The following is a 19,600-nucleotide window of genomic DNA, read 5'->3' as shown; positions in this document are numbered from 1 at the left end:
ACCTATTGCAATAAAACGGCAATTTCATACTTTAACCCCTAATATTAATACAAACTATACCACCACCTTATTCTAATTTGACCTTATAGTGATTTAAATGCCTTATTTATGATTTACCAAAGAACATTTCAATTTACGCTACATACGATTATGTTTGCCATCGTGCTGTAAAGATTTACTAATCGGTATAGTATCGCCGATTATTATCCAGGGTGCACGAGAAGCGTCACAGAATGATTCGTATGTTATTGCGAGTAGGCTCCTTTCGTGCACCCCGCAGTGGCGGATTTGCAGTCTTGGCCGCCCCAGGTCACGTAGTCAGTACCAGCCGCCCCTTTCATATACTAGTAGACTACATAATGAATTAACTTTATTGCCAACTTTTAACGAAATCGATTCAGAAATTTAGTTAACTATAATGGTTGCACTCTGTCTATTGGTGGAAACCGCATGAATATCCGTTCAGTAGTTTTTGAGTTTATCGCGATCAGACAGACAGCCGGGGTAGTGATAATACATTACATTATAAATATCTAACATATCTAAATTTTATACATAAAATGTACGAAAGTAATTTAGGAAGATTATTGTTCTACGATGCGGTGCAGTGCGACTCGCATTATGTGCGTGAGTCTTTAGAATATTTAGGTACTTTGAGTTATTTCTTCCCCCAACCCATGTTTCGTGTGCTTTATACGAGTTAAGGGGATTCAGCTCGCCATTTGTCCGATGTGCAGCCAAGGTCATCAGAGGGAAATTGCGAAATATTCTTTAGAAAAAAAGGTGTAAAGTTATGGTAAACGTACTATCTTATCTGCAGCGGTGTCGATGCTGTGTGCATTATGTCAGGCGCCGCCTTCTCCCGCATGTGGCGAATGGCTGTTGGCGCTCACGCCTGGTCTGCAGCTTGCCGTACACCACACACGGCACGCCGCACTGCTGCCTGCGTTACGGTAACATGCCTAATTTTTCTCTGATTTAAAACACTTCAGGCTTTATTCGTTTTCATAAAGGTGGCTACAGATTTTTTGACGATCAAACAAAATTAGTAAATGCGTGAGCACTAGACGATCAACAATGTAGTTTTTGATAATCGGCACTGTGGAATTTAAATTAGGCTAAGGTACCTACTAATCTTACCTATAATAAAAGGCAATGAGTGTTTGCGTTATTTATTTATTAGTTTAACCTTAATATTTACCGATCACTAACAAACGACAATAATTATCGTAAAAAATCGAGCAAATCTGTAGGCACCTTTTGAGCGTCAAAACGCACCGTATCGACCGATAATAACAATCTTCAAGAAAGACGATTAATAATATGATTTTGTTTATTGTCTATTGTGAATTGTGTCGTAAGCAATTGTCATTACAGCGCAATATATCTAAATCTTGTACATAGTATATTTTGTATTCAATCTAATACGTGAATTGAATTCTACAGTAAACTAGAAGAAATCGTTCAAACACCTTCACTTTCTCAATATAAACCGGCGATAGAAGCGTTACTACACAATGTGGGAGGATCGTCGACGAGTGACGTGATTCGTGACCCGCCCCGACCTGCTTCGAACCTGCACGCGGCGCAGGAGGTTGGTCGACGCGTTACTCAGATCTTCCAACAATCGAAAACTAACATGAACTTGCAGAACATCTTTAAAAAGAAAACTTAGTAGAGAAACATAATAACATTTCAAACTATAATATAAGCATTATGTGCTGGAATCACGTAAAGAAACGCGTAGAGAGTTAATACGAATTAGAACTAATATACGTCGTGCATAAATAAATACAATAACTTTTGTGAGTACTGCAATCGCAGTTGTGTAGGTACCGCACGCACTGAATTTATTGTAAAGGCTCCGATATCAAGACGAGACCTCGTTTAGATGGATCACACGATAATCGTATTGATCTGTCGCTACTTCCCTTACGTTCAAGTTAATCGTTAACGAGATAAACATACACTATTGATTCTTTGTTTCGATGAGTCTGAAACATCGGAACGTGAGGACAAATCGTCCCGTATATGGGGGCCTTAAAGATAATGATATTATATTTACCCATTGAAATTTGTTTGTATATAGCGAGTGCGAACCCTGGACATATCTTGGGTTACCATTGTTCATGGCTCTTTGATTCTGCTATTAACTCACTTAATTTTAAATCTTACATTACTTAAGGAGAGGGAAGTCTCAATAAAGTTGCTACAGTGCCACTTTAGATATTAAAAATGTACTTAAAATCTCTTGATACCATAATGAAGACATAATAATTCAAAGTAAATCTAAATGAAAAATAATAGAAATTTAATTGTTTACTTATTTTTAAGTGTTATTTTTAAATATAGCTTAGTACAAAGATTTCAAAATTAAACTGTGCAATAATTGAAATTCTAAACTATCTTACTTATTACTCCATATTATGCTTGCTGTCTGTGATTCCATCCAGAGCCTAGGAAACATACAATGTGACAAGTTTTTGATTTTGTTGCGAAATGCGGTAGATTCAATTTGAAAGGCGTGCGGCTTTATAAAAGCGAGTGTGGGTTCAGTTGGAGTCTCGACTTAACTGGAAATTGCAATACGCATCCATTCCTAGAGAAGACTGGGTTATTCTTCCTCTCACACGTCAGACGAATTTGAAGTGTTATGCCCAAGGCAATGCTCTCTAACACCTGTGAAACTTTATGCAAAAATGTGCTCCTACCTCCGCGCTCGCATACTTGGGCAACACGCGAAGATCAGTTAGAGCTTTTAGCACATGAGGTGGTAAATATTAAAAATTGACACAATATCCCCACGTCTCAGCGATACTGAGGTAAATAGACAGAGAGACAGATAGAGAGATGAGACAGATACCGATTCTGGTCATTGTCCCGCGGAGCCAACAATTACGCTGGAATGAACAGGGTTGCAGACAGCCTCGCCAGTATCGTATCTCGGAGCGCTCACATAGTCCTTTGTATTATTCGACCCGAACCCAGTGTATTGTCAGTAAGAGGTGAAAATAAAAACGAGCCTTAGCCTTTTCGTACCATGTCTAATGCAGTAGGTTCCGATAGCATTCAATCAAGCCCACAGTACGTACCTAAAACGAAACCGACATTAACATAGATCACTGTCTACCGATGGCGGGCTGTCGACTGTTCAACGAGCACGGCACCCGAGAAACGGCCTGGGGGCCTAATATGAACTCTTATTTCCACGCAGTTTACACCGTAAACTGCCTTGTAATTTCGTATTATAAACTGGTAATACCAGCCAGTCAGCGGTCACGTGACACTAGGCTGTCTTCTGCCCGAAGTTTGGCTGGCAATATCGTATTACAAACGTTATTTTGACATTTTATTCACGGTTGGTCTGTCAAAAAATAACAGCAATAAACCATTCAGTTTGCAATATCTTGGTGTAGCTTTTTAACCGACTTCAAAACAATTCTCAATTAGAGTATGTTTTTTTTGCATGTATATTACGCGATAATTCCGCCATTTGTGCACCGATTTTGATGATTCTTTTTTGTTGGAAAGAAGATTATTATATATATAATTTTGAAGAGAATCATCCACCTCTAAGGGCGGCTGTTCACGCATTAAGATTCATTATTATAAATAGCGCCTAAATTTTATTATAAGGAGCAATTATTTTAATGGTTGAATTTGCTATTCTCTAATTCAAGGCGTTTTTCTCTCTCAATATACTTTGAGTATTGAGAACCGATTTTTATTATCTCCTGTGTCAAGTTCCATATAGTGGCGAACTAGGGGATGAATCCGGGTTTGCGCACTTTCCGGTGACCGATTTCAATAAAACTTGGCAAATAGATGTGATTCCACGTAATTTTGAGGTCGGTTTTTTTAGTACTCTATACTGAGATTATATTGAATTGTTTTGTGCATAATTGTATAATAATTATTATAATTTTGACTTTATATATTTTTAGGCAATTGTTTCACCATGTTTGATGAATACGAAATGTTTGCAAGTCTCGAAAGTGATGCTACACACGATAATAATATGGAAAAAATCCAAAGAAGACAACTGCAAGATCGTAGTGATCCGTTTGAAATGGACGCACAACAATTTATTAAAAGATACCGGCTCAGCAAAAAATGATCCTAATCTTTGCGAGGAACGTAAACCGCACATATCGAGGCCTACAAAATCGACCGATTTATTCGTTGAAACTAAGGTTATATTTCGCTAAAGCCAAGTACAATTTCTTACAATTTAATTTATAGTCAAATATTCTTAAAATATTATTGACATGTTTTCAACAAATTACAAAGTAAACAGTTACTCGCGGAATTTCGTCGACGTTTGACGTCCAAAAATTAAAATATGGTGTATTGATTTTATTATATAATGTCTTTATTATTATTATTATTATTATATAGTGTCTTTATTTATTTTCGTACATGAATAATACGTATCTAATATTTTATCTAATATTTTTCTCATAAACTAAGTGACAAATATAACACCGTAGCTTACCGGTAAATATTTATCCATGTTTTTGAACGTTACACTAAAAAGCACGATCTAGTCAAGTTCCAGTCTTTACAGATGGGAAAACCTGCTTATTTTTTTAAACGTTTAAACGTTTAGCTTTTTTTAAAAAAGCGTGCTTTTTTAAACGCTTTTTCACATAAACGCTTTTTAGTTTAAGCTAACAAAATCGATTAGAAAAACGTTTAAGCTCATAGACTTTTATGTTGAAAAAGCTTGCAACGTTGTATGTACAGTGAAACGCAAGAGAAGACCACTAAATGTTTTAAGATAAGAAAGTTTTTTGTAAAAAACGAGTTATATTTTTATACATGACATAACATTATTATATTAACATTTTGATTATTGGCGTTTAAAAGCGTTCAAAAACATAAGTTGTTTAACTTTTGTAGTTGTTAACCGTTGAAATGGAAAAAAACTGCTTATATGTTTTTCCGTTAAAACGTACGTTTGAAAAGCGTGCTTGTAAAAGCGCTTTTCACTTCAAACGCTTTTTAGATTGACGCTTAGTCGTTTAGAAATACGTTTAAGCGCATAGACTTTATGCACCCTTAAATGCGTGCTGTGGTTTTTAAACCACATAATGAAAAAGTGTTCGTAAATACGACGTTACTGTTATGTTCTAAATAATTTTATAACGTTATCGTTATGAAATTAGTAATAATCCGAATAAGTCAATTGGCAACATTACTTTTGATTTTTTTTCTTACTTTTTGACAAATCAAATGACACTTGCATTTCCCGCGTATGGTGGCGCCAAATTCAATACTTTTATAATTTTGTAAAAATTAAAGTTTACAGGTAAGTGTACAAAAATATATATTGTATTATAGTAAATAATTTCTATTTTCATTATTTTCATACATTTCAGAAGAGCAATTACTTACAAACAATATTTTTGATAAATTTTGTTATGTTGTGTAAAAACAACATTGCGCAGTACTTGTAAGAAAAAAAATGCTTGTATGGTGATGGGTTTTTTCTTCGATTTTTAGCATGCCACGCGTCTCTGATAAGGAAATAGCTGCATATCTAGAAGAATTAGAGGGATCTGAAGATGGTTTGGATGATTCGAGCTCCGAATGCGAAGATGAGGTGAGCTATTATGCGAATGCTCGGGAAGTTATTGCAGATCTCGAGGAGCAGGATGATGAAACTGAACAAGTCGATTCCGGGGAAAATGACGCTGAACACGACGACCGTGAAGATCGTGACCCACCCTTGGTAAACGAGGAACCTGAAGGCTTAGCAGGTGGGTTTAAATCCCAAGCAGGCCGATAGTGTGGCGCAGTACACATATGCAGGAATGTGATACCCAGTTTAAAGGTAATCACGTATTGCCTGAAGATTTATTGCAGAGAAGGACGCCACTAGAATTTTTCCATTTTTATTTTACACCAGATTTGAAAAAGAAAATAATAAACGAAAGCAATTTATATGCAACTCAAAAGCAAATTTCTTATCCAGTCTCCATGAGTGACAATGATTTCAACAAATTTTTAGGTGTACTCATTTATACTTCCGTAATAAAATATCCAAGTACAAGGTTATACTGGAGTAACAAATATGGTTACGAACCTATAAAGAAAACGATGCCCCAGAAAAGGTTTGAAAAATTAAGATCTATCATTCATTTCAATTATTAATAGTCAAGAGCTATCTAGAGACAACCCTAGCCGTGACAAATTGTATAAAATCAGACCTGTTATAGACACACTCAACGATAGATTCAGTCAAATACCACTAGATCAAAGCCTATCAATAGATGAACAAATGTGTGCGACGAAAATGAGTCACTATATCAAACAGTATTTGCCTAACAAACCTCACAAGTGGGGCTTCAAATTGTATCTCCTTTGCAGTTTACTTGGTTACGCCCATAAGTTTGAAATATATACTGGCAGCAATGGGCAAAACATTCCTGATCATAATGAGCCGGACCTAGGCGAAGCTGGAAATACCGTTGTTAGGCTAGCGCGGATAGTGCCAAGGCGAGTAGGCCATATTATCACCTTTGATAATTTTTATACTTCTCTACCACTTGTCACATATCTTGCTAAAGAAGGTATTTTCTCTCTTGGCACTGTTCGCATAAATCGATTGCGCAACTGTAAACTTCCAGACAAAAAAGCACTTATGAAAAGAAACATACCCAGAGGTTTTTATGAAGAAAATGTAGCCAATGTCGATGGGATCGATGTAAGTGCAGTAGTTTGGAAAGACAACAAACCAGTCAATCTACTGTCTACTTACGTTGGCGCTGAGCCTGCCACAACAGTGACACGGTTTGACAAAACAAAAAAAGAGCGAGTTCCTATCTCCTGTCCAAAAGTAGTCCGTGAGTACAATGCACATATGGGTGGTGTGGATCTTTTAGATTCATTCATTGGACGCTACCATATAACTATGAAAAGTCGTAAATGGACAATGAGACTATTTTACCATTTGCTTGACCTAAGCGTAATTAATGCCTGGATAATGTACAAAAAAGTTCAAATCCAAACAGATTGTGACATGGCTAAACTGAATTTGTGCAACTTTAGATTGGATTTGGCAGAATCACTGTGCAGGGTTGGTATTCCTGCGAATGGGCCTAAACGTGGTCGTCCTAGCTCCAATCTTCCGGTGGAATTGGATCTGAAGAGATACCGAAGTAACGCTCAAACAACGCCTGCAAAGGATATACGTCTCGATCAAACTGCTCATTGGGCAGTTTGGTTAGAGAAGCAGCAAAGATGTAAGTTCCCAAAGTGCAATGGGTATACGTTCAAACAATGCATGAAATGCCAAGTATCACTTTGTGATACAAAATCTAAGAATTGTTTTTATAGGTATCATTTCGAATAACAAATAAACCTTCTGAGTAATTTTTTTTTTTTCAACTAAACATATCATTGTTTATTTCATACATATGTCGTCACGCCTACTCAACAGGTTAGGTAGAAACCATCCACCCTTCCCCGGTATGATCCCAATATGGTCCTATTATACTTCCTTACGCCCTGTACCTTCCGTCGAACACTTCACAACTTTTCACTTTTTTTGTGTGTTCTTCACTAGCATTCATACTCTACATTCACTAATAACTGCGCATTGTTGTTTTAAAACAACATAGTGTATTTCGCTAAATAAAGCAAAAAACCAATATAAATTGGCATTATTACTACTATACATATACATACAACTATACCTATTTACTAACGAATATATTTTTTTTTTTCGAAATAAAATAAATCACGCATTTAAGGGTTAAAAAGCTTGCAACGTTATGTTGAATTAATTTGTTTAGGAAACATAGATGGCGCTACTTGAAACCTAGGCACGGCACGTTGTAAAAAATGAAATTATTGAGTATCTATGGAACTGACCAGTGACCAATGCTTACGCTTAAAATGAAAAGCGTGCTTTCGCGCTTATTTTAAAAAGCAGACTTTTTAAGGGCTTTTCGTTTAAACGCCCACCTCTAAGTCGTAGACAAAATAACCAGCAAGAAGTCTGAAAAAAATATGTCGTAATACGAATTTTACCAGTCAGTTTTTGGGCGTAAAAAGAATTGCCTGGAACTTGCATGGTTTTTTAAAAGCTTATAATACGCCCCCTGTTCCTAATCACCGTTGGCGTCCCGCATCCAGCTACCATCGTCGACGGTTAGGCTCGCACCGTCCTTCAGGTCGGCGGTATTAGTGACTCGCTTTGCTTAATTTAATCCGCTGTCGCGCCACTTACTTAGGTTCGGGAGGTCTATGTAGAGGAAATATTCGCTAGACGTTAATGAATCTCCAAGAATGCTAAGGCAAAATTATTTTTTTTACTTTTAGGTCTGCCTAAATTATTAATGAGACTATGCATGTATGTAGGTACTATAAAATTAAGTAATGTAATTCATAGTAATCATATTATATAATTTATATTTGAAATCATTTCTATGATAGCCTTAGAAGCAAGTTTTTCAATCTGTTACTTAGTAACGTCATAATAGTAACTTCGATGAAGTGTTTTCTAAATAAAAATTAAACCAAACTAATACTAAATATTTGCTTTTTAATTCTAACAACAAAAAAAACGTGACGTAGGTGAGTAAAAACACGCGAATAATATCCGTAGCTCTTCTTTTGTACAGGCATGTCAATTGTACTGGTAAATAATACAAACATGTTTTACGACTGGTTTGTCATTCACCATTTAACACACTCCTTATTTTCAACTACACATTGTTCACGAACATATCGTTTATCTGACACGCGAGTACGTTGAACCTATAATAAGTACTGAGTACGAACCACATCATTGTTTCCGTGTCCCATTAATAAATTAATTAACTATTACCTCTCTTGTGATAATAAACATGTCTTACCGTATGTTTCCTAGGCTCTGGTAGAAATAGAATTGGACATTTTTATGTAGGAAATATGCGTAGATTATTGACGAGAACTTAGATGTAAAAATTGCTTTGTGGTGCTTCCTGGGTTCTTGATTATTTTATGTATATTTAGTTAAGTATTTTAGTTTGTACTTAAAACTACTTATCCACCCAATGTATTTAAATATTAATTTATTTGTTACTTATATTGTATAATAATTAACGATGTAATATAATAAATGTATCAACTATTTTATTTTATTACTATTTACATTTGTTTAAATCACTGCACTTTGACTGAAGTCAGCGTCAAAATGAATATAATCAAAGCGCGCTCTGTCGCGTCGCCTAATATCATTAACCTGTTGAATGGTTAAAGTAATTAAAAACGTCTAACATTCCAGAGTGGTTATATATTATATTTATATTTTAACGCTGACTGTAAAATACCTAAATATATCATCCACAAAACGAACTGAAATAATATGTTACTTAGCAAAACAATAATGCTAAACAAACTACATAAAAGAACTATACGTATGTATGTACAAGTTCTATAATATATGTATATACGACATTACATTTTGAAATATAAGTTTTATTTATTTGTATCAATGTGAGATTTAAGTGATAAAATGCAGATTATGGATGCAATACGATTTTATTATTATTTATTATTTAATAGTAACTAGGAACTTAATTTGTCAATGAAATGCACACGTAACGTTTACCTTGAATCTCTTTTTGCAAATATTTAATTTCTTCGTTATCCCTATGCAAATGTTTCATGTACTATTTTTTGTTCTGAAAGAACATGCTGAATAAAAAAAATCAGTTTTTTAAACCGAAGTCTCGTTAGATTATCAGGCATGTGTAAAAATGATAATGTTATATATTTATAATATCGAATTTATAGTTTGTGTTAATAAAGATTTTATTTTATAATCTATTTCTTTTGTTTCTATTTTACAGTGAAAGGACCTACAATACTAGTGACCTTAGAGCATAATATAGGACGGGAGGCGTTATTGATCAAAACTTTCTGTTAATATTAGAGGGGCGGGGGGTAACAGTACAAGCAAACAGGTGTACTCAAATGTAATATTGAGTCGTGTCACTATGGTCTCACACAAACAAAAGTAGACAACACTAGCTTATTTTTACAAATGCACAGACAAAACCACAGACATATATCTAGATAGACGCCGCAAGTACAGCAATTCGTATGAAAACCAAGCGTGCCATATTTTTTGTACCCCACTATGACGTCACAAGAACTATTTAGTGATGAGTTAGTGAACCTCCTACCGCTCGCTCTAAATCGATTGATTGAACGGAATACGCGTAAACACGCGTATTCCATTCAATTAATCGATTCTAAATAGCTTAGCCCAATAGAATACCTTTTGTTCAAGTATTTGTTGATTACTAGTAGTCGTAATATTAATATAGTAGAAAAATACTAGAATAAGATAGTTAAGTCCTTTATTAACTAATTTTAAAAAATTGATTACTTAAAAAAAATTAAGACTTTCATTTTTAACTGACTTCAAATATTAAAATTATTGTCCTTCCAATAAAATTAGCATATTAAATAACATCTTTTTGCAATAGAAGATTTTATCGATTAACTTAATGAAAACGCACGTCATTATATGAACTTGCGACTGCCTTAATTAATTTTACTAGGTGGTTTTCAGTTGGTAATTGATCAAATAGATGAATGGCAAGACAATTGAAAATGTTACTACTGACAAAATATGGTAAAATCTTATTAATCAGAAGCGGTTTACTTAATGACGACCTCGTGTGAAATTTTTGTGATTTGTTTATTATTTCTCGGATTCCTAACTCATTTGGATAGCATCTTAGGTGGGATAAATTAGACCACCTTCGCCCTCGAAAGCAACGAACTCATACGTATGACCAACTCCAGGTTTTTGTAAAGACAGCGCACTGTTAATTCTTTGCATTATATATATTTTTGTATTACTCCTACTACATATCTGGCGTTGTATGTAATTATTTGCTCACTATATTCGGATATTCGAGGCAACGTGCTTCAAAAATTATCGAAATTACAGATACAGTCAATTCGGGTAACTTTGAACATTTTTGCGTTTTTCTAATAATTTCAAATTTAATTATGTTTCTTAACAATTACTTTATTAACTGAATAGTGTCCTTTTAAGCCCTTTTTTCGTTCTTACAGAAGGAATTTAGTAATTATTCAACAAAACTGTTCTAGATTTGCTCCAAAAGTCACATTCAAAGTTGCCTTGAATTTTGGGTAACTTTGAATAAGATTAGCTTTCGATATGGAAACCGTATATTTTCTAGATATTTTACAGTTTGTGTAAGATTATACGACATATTCATGTTTTTTAGATGTGAATCTGTCCAAATATTCCTGACAGTGCGTTCAAAAACGACATTTGACTTGGTATTGCCATAATAAAACGAGACGAACTAATTTAGTTGAAATGAAAAACTTGTTTTTTTTTAGATTTTTTAATTAATGCGAATAAAAATGAAAATTTTCTGTTTAATAATAAATTCTACGCTTATTTAGCTATCAAACGAGATCAAAATGAATCACCTATAACAATTATTTTAGGCAAAGTAAATACATAACAAAAATCTATTCACCTCACTCCTTGAATAAAATGTCGTCATCAATATAAATACGGCTGCCTTTTCTAGATAGCTGTTGCTCTTTTATAATATTCACAATATCGGCTTTATTAACTTGACATGTCTCAACGTTAGAGGGCCAAGACCAACCTCCTAAAAAGCATTTTTGGAGCACTGAGACAGTAATTTCTAAAAGAGTAACTTTTAGAACTCTCCCTGGAAACAGACTACCCTCTTCTCTAAAAACACAGTCAAACACATTCAAAGTTACCCAAATTTCTCTGTTTGATAACGTCGTCAAAATCTAATTCGTTTTACGCGTAAATATAAAACTAAATTAAATTATTCTTTAAAAAAGCGATATATAAACCTCTACTTAAGTGTGGAAACCAAAACTTACCAGTCAATATTCAGCTTTATATATTTAATTCCGATTCTAAAACTGAGCAACAAATCACACCAAACTACTTTCGCCAAGAAAAAACCGCGAAAGTTTAAAAAAATACAATTTAACATTACTTTTTTCTTTCATAACTTTCGTTTAACAATTTTGTTCCGATTTACACAGTTTCAATACTAAAAATAAAAGATTGCTATACATAAAATAAATTTTTAAATCTTTTACGGAACTACGTTCAAAGTTACACCACGATTCAAAGTTACTCGAATTGACTGTACTACTGATAATAAATGCTACAAAACTGAAAAAAAAAAACAACAAATCACGAGGCATACACACGGTTGCATATTTGTTTTCTCGAAATTCATACAAAATCAAAATAATTGTTTTTAAAATAAATTATGCATCTTCTGATTACAAAATCACTTGCCCGTGTAAGGAAACGTCTCCGTTTACCCATTTACCCACCGTTATGGTGCTTTTGCAGTTTACTATGGCACAATTAAGCATTTTCACGTTTTCGACTGGTGTTGATCTACGATAACGGTCGAGCGCGTTCTGAAGTGTAGCAGCGGCAACTAAGTACATTTCACTTACTTTGGGCACGCGAAGTACGTACACTTGCGGCGTCTATCTAGATATATGTCTGTGGATAAAACACACATTCATATCATGTCCGTACACAGAATAGGCCTATAAAAAAATCGATTCTCATAAATATGCCAGAGACGGAAAGTATTATCTTTCTAATTTGTGGACGGAAAGTTCTCTATGCATGAAAAACCCTTTTTGTCAAATTTGAACAACTTCTGTTATACCAATTTTTTTCGTCCCATACAATGAAATGATTCTCAGCACTAAAAAAAATTTGATCAATTTTATTTATTTTTATGGACAACTCACAATTGACGAAATAAGTGACTATGCCATCATATATTTATTCAATTAAGATAGTTTTATTACTATATTTATATCAGTTCTCTGTTAACTTATTGTTACGTACCTCTTACAATAGAAAACTATACTGCCCTTAGAACAATAAAAGGCTCAAAAACTGCTGTATAAAGCACGCATAATTGTGCCTTTTTTCGTTACGAGGGCAAAGCCTCTACGATGTCATATTAAATGTATGGGAACGTTTAGTGTTAAAATTTTGATTATTTCTAGTATAATTTAAAAAAAGTTATTGATGTCGATTTACTCATCACGTAACGTACTTTCGGTTATGTAACGTACTTTCGATATCAGTTTAAAGCTTTTTGATATCTCTTATATTTATGATATAACCACCTGGGCACATTTACCGATTACGCCCTATATAGGTACATGCAAATATTATAAATGTGAAAATAGCTGTGTCTCTCTGTTTGTACCCTTTATTTTTTCCATCCTCTACGGTTTGTACAGGGTCAAGAGCACGTCAAGCTCGACACTTAAGATTTAAATCCAACTCTATGCCGCTTACGATAAGAACGGTCCAAAGTTTACAAAGTGTCAAGTTTGACGAGCTCTTGACGTAAGTAGATATACAATATATCCCTGTAGATATACAATATATCTACATACGTCGTTGCCGCGCGATTGTCACTTTTCATACAATTTCCAGAAGCGCTGCAACCGCACGGCTGCCGCGCGTCTGTCACGCTGCAGCCACCCTCGGTTGCATCACGTTTAGTACATGATAATTTTTTTCGAAAAATCGGGCCCGCCATCTTGGATTTAGAAATGAGTGCCATGTTCGTAATGAGCATTCTTAAATACCTCGAAAAGGGTACCCATATTGCATTTTTTTTAAAAATCGTGTCCACCATCTTGGATTTACAAACAAGTGGTATATTCGTAATGAGCATCCCCAAATACCTCGAAAACGATACCCAACTTGCCATTATTTCAGAAATCGTGCCCGCCATCTTGCATGTAGAAAAGTCGTGTTAGCCATCATGTATTCAGATATAAATGCCATTCCCATAAGGATTACCAAAAATAAATTTTTGAAAATTCTTGGCAACCATCTTGGATTTAGAAATTAATGGTTTTTTTTTGCTAATTCTCAATAAGCACTCCCAAACAACTTGAAAACGTCTATAATTCTCGTTGTCGATCTATAATGCCGATTATAATAATACGTTCTGGTATTCTTTTTAATTTTTTTTTCTTCAGTTTTAACGAAATAAGTGAAAGTAACGTTTCTTCGTCAGAATCCATCGTGTAACTGAGTCGAAAGATGAAACATCACTAAAAATTTGGTCGCGCGGCCGCCGCGCGGTTGCAGCCCGACCGCCGCGCGGCTGCAACGGTGCTGTAGCGCGGCTAACAGCGGCTAATTTGAACGCGCCCTAACTCCAAACACTAAAACGAATACAACAATATTTTGTTCTAAATGTTTCAATCGCTTGTGGTTCGAAGATTCAACTTGACGGGTCTCTTACGCATGCAATGTATAGGATAAGGACAGTTTTATTATTTTTATTGCTTTTGAAATTTATGTGTATTGTATGTGTAATTTTTACAAGTTTTTATTATACGTACAGCGCGGCATGATTTATAATGATTTATATTAGACAATTATAATTTATTTTCATTATTTATAATTTATTACATTATTATTTACTACACAATACATCATAACACAATCGAGAAATCAACTGGAATAATCTTCTTTACATAATTTGTCGATAAATATCGGAGCTAAAGAGCACGTCGCTTTTCTATAACGAAAAAACAGCGTCCATGAAGTATTGCATATATTAATTAAGGAACTTCATAGGCATTCTTATGTCAAATGTTCGTATGTTTTCAAATATTTTCTATGTAATCGATAAATTGAATCAATATGATCACTGTGAAGAAAATGTGTTAATATAGGTAACTAGTAATTAATGTAAAACATGACATATAATAAAAATAATACAATTTATTTGTCCTCTCGCAAACAAAAAATACAGGTTGATCGATAATGGTGCTGCGAGACGGATCAAGAAAATTCAGCAAGGAGTTACTTTTAATTCCTACAATAGGCATGGCCTATCTTGAAGGCAACCAAATTTACAGAGAATTAATTTAGAGATGAAATGGATATCCGGTAACTATCCGGAGTCCGGGTTAATATTACCGGATACCGGATAATAGGGCAATATCCGGCCGAATACCGGATAATTAAAACAGAAAATTTCACAATCAATACGCCAAAGAAATTGATTTATTGATTCAAGAGGTAGTACTATCGTCCTAGCATTTGTTTATGAGTCTTCATTTTGGTAATTTTGTCACCAAATTGAATCCGCGTAAATGTCGTGGCAACCAATTTCTCGTGATTCTATTACGGGAATCTATTGTTATTAGTCCGTAGACAACATAAATTAATGCTTACTGTGAAAAATAAGTCGTAGCCCTTGAAATAACAAAGTTATAACGTTAAATCCCTCTTCTGTAAAAATTGGTTCGGTGTAGACACGCGCTTTTTACAATAAAGGCAAAATTAAATTATGATAAATGAAGACCAGTAATTCTGCATTAAGTGGTAAAAGTCGGTTGCGTTTATTTTCATAAACGAGACCAACTTTAGAGGACAGTTTTTCGCCATAAATTTTGTTAAATTAAATTACTGCTTGATATTACCGGACCACCAAATGAAAGGATTGCGACCACGGTCGATTAAAGCTGTCTACAAATAACAATAGATTTAAAATAATTAAGTTTTCGTATGAACAATGTGTACCGATAATAATGAACGGGTAAGTAGATTTAGAAACAACTTTATAGGCAAAAAGTGGTATGGTAAAACGTTTTAAAATAGGTAGATCACAAACACTTACTTTTTCCTTCTGCACCATAAGAAATTTGCATTCAGTGCAACAAAAATTAGCAATTTTTTTACTGTTAACATTTTGTTATTGTGTTTTTGTTTGTATTATCGAATAAATTTATCGTTTTAACATTTACTAATCAATCACGGCGATGCGCGCTGTAAACTGGTCGCGACATATTTGCGATAATGGGTCCGATATCCGGCTATCCGGCCAAATCTCTATCCGTTTCATCTCTAAATTAAATCATGTTAGGCGAAAATGTATATAGGTACAATTAATATTTTACTTAGTTCGTAAATTAAATTTAATTATCTATGTTATAGTTATAATATTAAACTTTAAAAATTATTTTACGATATATCATAAATTTTTTTTTATAAAAAAAATCTTAATTTTTTTTATAAATTCAAAATTCCATACTTGGCTAGACTGGACGTAGCAGAGATTTTTCTGCAAGTTTGTATAGCGCAAGACGACTAGACGCACTTGACGCGGTGAATTCGATAATGGAATTATTTATTAACTAAGTATTTTTTAGTTGTACTTTGACAGAGGGGACTGTCTATCTATGACGCCTCTAGTCCTATGCGCTCTAAGCTTGTGACAGTTTCATTAAGCAATGTTACATACAAATTTTATTACAAAAATTCGCTGCCTTTCCGTTCCGTAGTAATGTAAATTGAAGCTAAAGCATTTAAAAGTTAAACTTTAATTTATACTTTGGGGAATTCACTTTCTTTATTTCCTGGACCGTCCTAGGAAGTCTGGAGAAATATGTCTCTTAAAATGGTCTCGTCAGTTAGGTTACCAGACAAGGAGCGCAAGTGTCTGAGAAACACGCTTAGTTTCATATCACCTAGCTCTTCGTCAGAAATAAGCTGCCTGATTCGCCCACAACCGCTGATTCGCCCACAACCGCTTAATTATTTCAGTATTAATTCAATTGTATCGCGCTGGCCGAGAGGGGCTGGAATAGTAATTAAATCCTCCATATCTCTAGATTGTTAAGGCATGAAGCCTTTATTGTATTTTATGCCTACCATAAAGATCAGGTTTCCACAGTAACTTGTAACTTGTGTTATTACTGAATATAAAATTTACACTGTTTTTCCTCTGTTGTGATTATTCTATTACCTATCATCCCTGTGGCCTTAGATATTATCGAAGGCAGGAGATGTAGGCCGCAAACACCAGCTGCAATTATAGGAATTCATGAACATTGACAATGGCGTCTTAGTTCTCATGACGACAAATATGACAAAAAAAAATTTAAATCATGTCATGCGTTTGACAAGTTCGCAAGGCTTAGACGAGCGTTATATAATTTATCGTTCCTTCTTATTAAATAATGAAACGGATCGTGAACTTCATAGATTGTAATATTCCATACTTCTTTTTTTAAATGTTATGGCCGTAATATTTTTTTCCACCCTGTAAGGTAATATTCCATAATTTTACAAATAATTCCGACAATTGGAAAACACTGACTTAGTGTCAATCAACCATCAACCAAACTAAACTTAGAGGATAGAAAAAAAGGTAACACTCCATGGACACTCTCGTTTAAAGAGACTGCAACAGTGAGCCTGTAATATTAGGTGATGTCAATGCCTTTTTTGTATATCTCTCTTTAAATGTACAACCACTTAAGTGACATTCCACATATCCACAAAAATCTCTAAATTATGTACCTGTTGTAAGATATTCACCAACTTTTTGTAAATAAAACCACTTATTTAGTTTATAACCTTTTTGTTATTGCGTTTCACCAGCAGAAAGATAGTGATTTTCTTACCATAGCTCTATAAAGACTTTTTGTAGAAAATGTCACTTATGTGGTTTTACCTTAGACTATGGAAACTTTTTTTCCATCCTCTAAGGGTTTTACCCTTAAACAGACGATATTATAAGATAATTGGGCGACGCCTGAAACCTCCACATATTCTAATAAACGTTCGCTCTAAAATTCTAGCTTAGATTTAAAACACTAAGCATGCTGCGTGTAATTTTCTTAACCTGTTTAGCTTATTTTCACAATCTTATGATAGTGTTTAGTATTTTCAAGTTTTGTCAGGAATGAAATGTGAAAAAATATTGAGAAAAATATGATTTTTTTTCTCAAGCCGCAATAGTATACATAAACAAAATTATTAACTAGGTACACACGCCAGCACATCAAGCTACACATTGACGTATCTTGTTCCGTTGCAATAGAGGCGATTTTCGAACAAAAATATGTAGTCTGATATGCCGTTGTCCGTACATACATACTGTAACATAGATAACAGTCGTACAGTAGTATAGATAATGTTTGATAACTGTGGGGTCAGAGAGTTCTCGAGTACTGGAAGACGAAGCATGGGCAGACCACTCACAAGGTGGAACAATGTTCCATGGTGAAGACAGCGGAAATCCCCTGAATGTAAGCAGTGCAAGACCGGTAGTTGAGGCGATCTTTGGGGAAGGCCTATGTCCAGCAGTGGACTTTTGACGATACGATAAAACTATGAGTTTTTACTTTGAAAACGGCAAAGGGCATATCAGGCAAACTATTGACAGTTAATATTATTATGACACGACTTTTTAAAATGGATAAAAAAATATTCCGAACAAAAACTGAGGTAATTTTATAATGCTTATTTCGCTCACTGCTCTTGCAATAATGCAGTCAAAAAAGATCGCGAAGGAGAACATTGCCTAGATGCCAAAGCCATGAAAAGATATTATGTATGCATAAAACTATGATGTAGGCATAAAACGCGTTGTGGTTTTTATTTTCTAATCACTTCTGTCTGTGATCGTGGTAGTAACTCTTATTAGTTTGTGCTAGTGATCACTTTACATCACAGTTGGCAGCGGAAAAACTGGAGTGTTTTACAGGCGTTTTTCTCAATAAATTGATCGGTTTGGATTGGAAACCGCTAATTGACCGACTATTTGCAAAGTGTCCTAAAAATACAAAACATCGAAACGACATGTCGGAGAAACATTTGCAAACCGGTAAATTGATTTTGTTTTAAGGTTAGGTCTTTCTGGCAAGTTAAAGGGTCAAATATACTAAAAGAAAAGAAGAACGATACGATAAACTTATTATATTTTTTGTATAGGCGATGCTCTCCCGCCTTACAATGGGAAGTTGCGCTTGTTCGCAATGAGGTTCTGTCCCTATGCCGAGCGGAGTGTGTTGGTACTTAACGCGAAGAATCTGCAGTACGATTTGGTATTTGTCAACTTGGATAATAAACCGGAATGGATTTTCCAGTACAGTCCTAAAGGTAAATATGTAAATTCCTATGGAGTCTTAACCCGAAAGCTAGCTAATAGCTAATGAATACAATGGTATTCATTAGCTAGCTTTCGGGTATTGTGCACACAGTATAATCCATTTATTTGCATTGTTTTCTCCGCCCTTAAACCTTCATTGGGATAATACGGGATTAACGCCTATAGCATCAATCACTATGTAGAAGCTAAACACATGTCCTCCAACCAGCTAAATGAGAGTGGGGTCTAGATTCTTCCATAAATCATATGAAAGGCATTTACAGCTCCTGCACCACTGTTGTCTTCTGAAGAGTATATAAAACTATCCTGTGTGGCCATTTGCCCCCCAGACATCAGAGCCACAAATATGTTTTTTTATTTTTGTGACTGCTTATGAGATTTAAATGGCAGTGTGCTCACGATTGATCAAATTACTGGTACCAATGTATATAGACCTGTAAGGGTAGCTTCACAATAATTATCTTTTAAAAATTAACACATTGGTTCATTGAGATATATAACTCAAAAATATGAAAAAAATGTACTTGACATGCAATATGAAAAAATACATTATATTCAGTGATCGGAATTGAGGGATGTGATTTAACTACAGTATGAATGTT

At 34.5% G+C, this 19,600-nt stretch overlaps 2 protein-coding genes across 2 annotated transcripts; both read left to right on the top strand.

Annotated features, from left to right (window-relative positions):
- The first annotated feature begins 713 nt into the window (after nt 1–713).
- LOC113238668 lies at nt 714–2,418 on the top strand. Its single transcript, XM_026475504.1, has 2 exons — nt 714–953; nt 1,447–2,418. The coding sequence occupies exons 1-2, from the start codon at nt 829–831 to the stop codon at nt 1,673–1,675; spliced, it is 354 nt and encodes a 117-aa protein (XP_026331289.1). The 5' UTR covers nt 714–828; the 3' UTR covers nt 1,676–2,418.
- A 3,088-nt stretch (nt 2,419–5,506) lies between these two features.
- LOC113238667 (piggyBac transposable element-derived protein 3-like) lies at nt 5,507–8,162 on the top strand. Its single transcript, XM_026475503.1, has 4 exons — nt 5,507–5,762; nt 5,978–6,116; nt 6,160–7,247; nt 8,143–8,162. The coding sequence occupies exons 1-4, from the start codon at nt 5,507–5,509 to the stop codon at nt 8,160–8,162; spliced, it is 1,503 nt and encodes a 500-aa protein (XP_026331288.1).
- The last annotated feature ends 11,438 nt before the right edge of the window (nt 8,163–19,600 follow it).

Source organism: Hyposmocoma kahamanoa, unplaced genomic scaffold, assembly GCF_003589595.1.
Source record: "Hyposmocoma kahamanoa isolate Upper Pololo Valley unplaced genomic scaffold, ASM358959v1 97349, whole genome shotgun sequence".
Taxonomy (NCBI): domain Eukaryota; kingdom Metazoa; phylum Arthropoda; class Insecta; order Lepidoptera; family Cosmopterigidae; genus Hyposmocoma; species Hyposmocoma kahamanoa.
This window is presented reverse-complemented; position numbering and strand designations above follow the sequence as displayed.

Bases quoted from the DNA above. Each gene is read 5' to 3' on its own strand.
- LOC113238668 (XM_026475504.1), top strand. From the start codon at position 829: ATGCTGTGTGCATTATGTCAGGCGCCGCCTTCTCCCGCATGTGGCGAA. The intron at 954-1,446 runs GTAACATGCCTA...TGAATTCTACAG, and splicing joins GCACTGCTGCCTGCGTTACG to TAAACTAGAAGAAATCGTTC.
- LOC113238667 (XM_026475503.1), top strand. From the start codon at position 5,507: ATGCCACGCGTCTCTGATAAGGAAATAGCTGCATATCTAGAAGAATTA. The intron at 6,117-6,159 runs GTTTGAAAAATT...AATTATTAATAG, and splicing joins AAAACGATGCCCCAGAAAAG to TCAAGAGCTATCTAGAGACA. The intron at 7,248-8,142 runs GTAAGTTCCCAA...TCCCGCATCCAG, and splicing joins GTTAGAGAAGCAGCAAAGAT to CTACCATCGTCGACGGTTAG.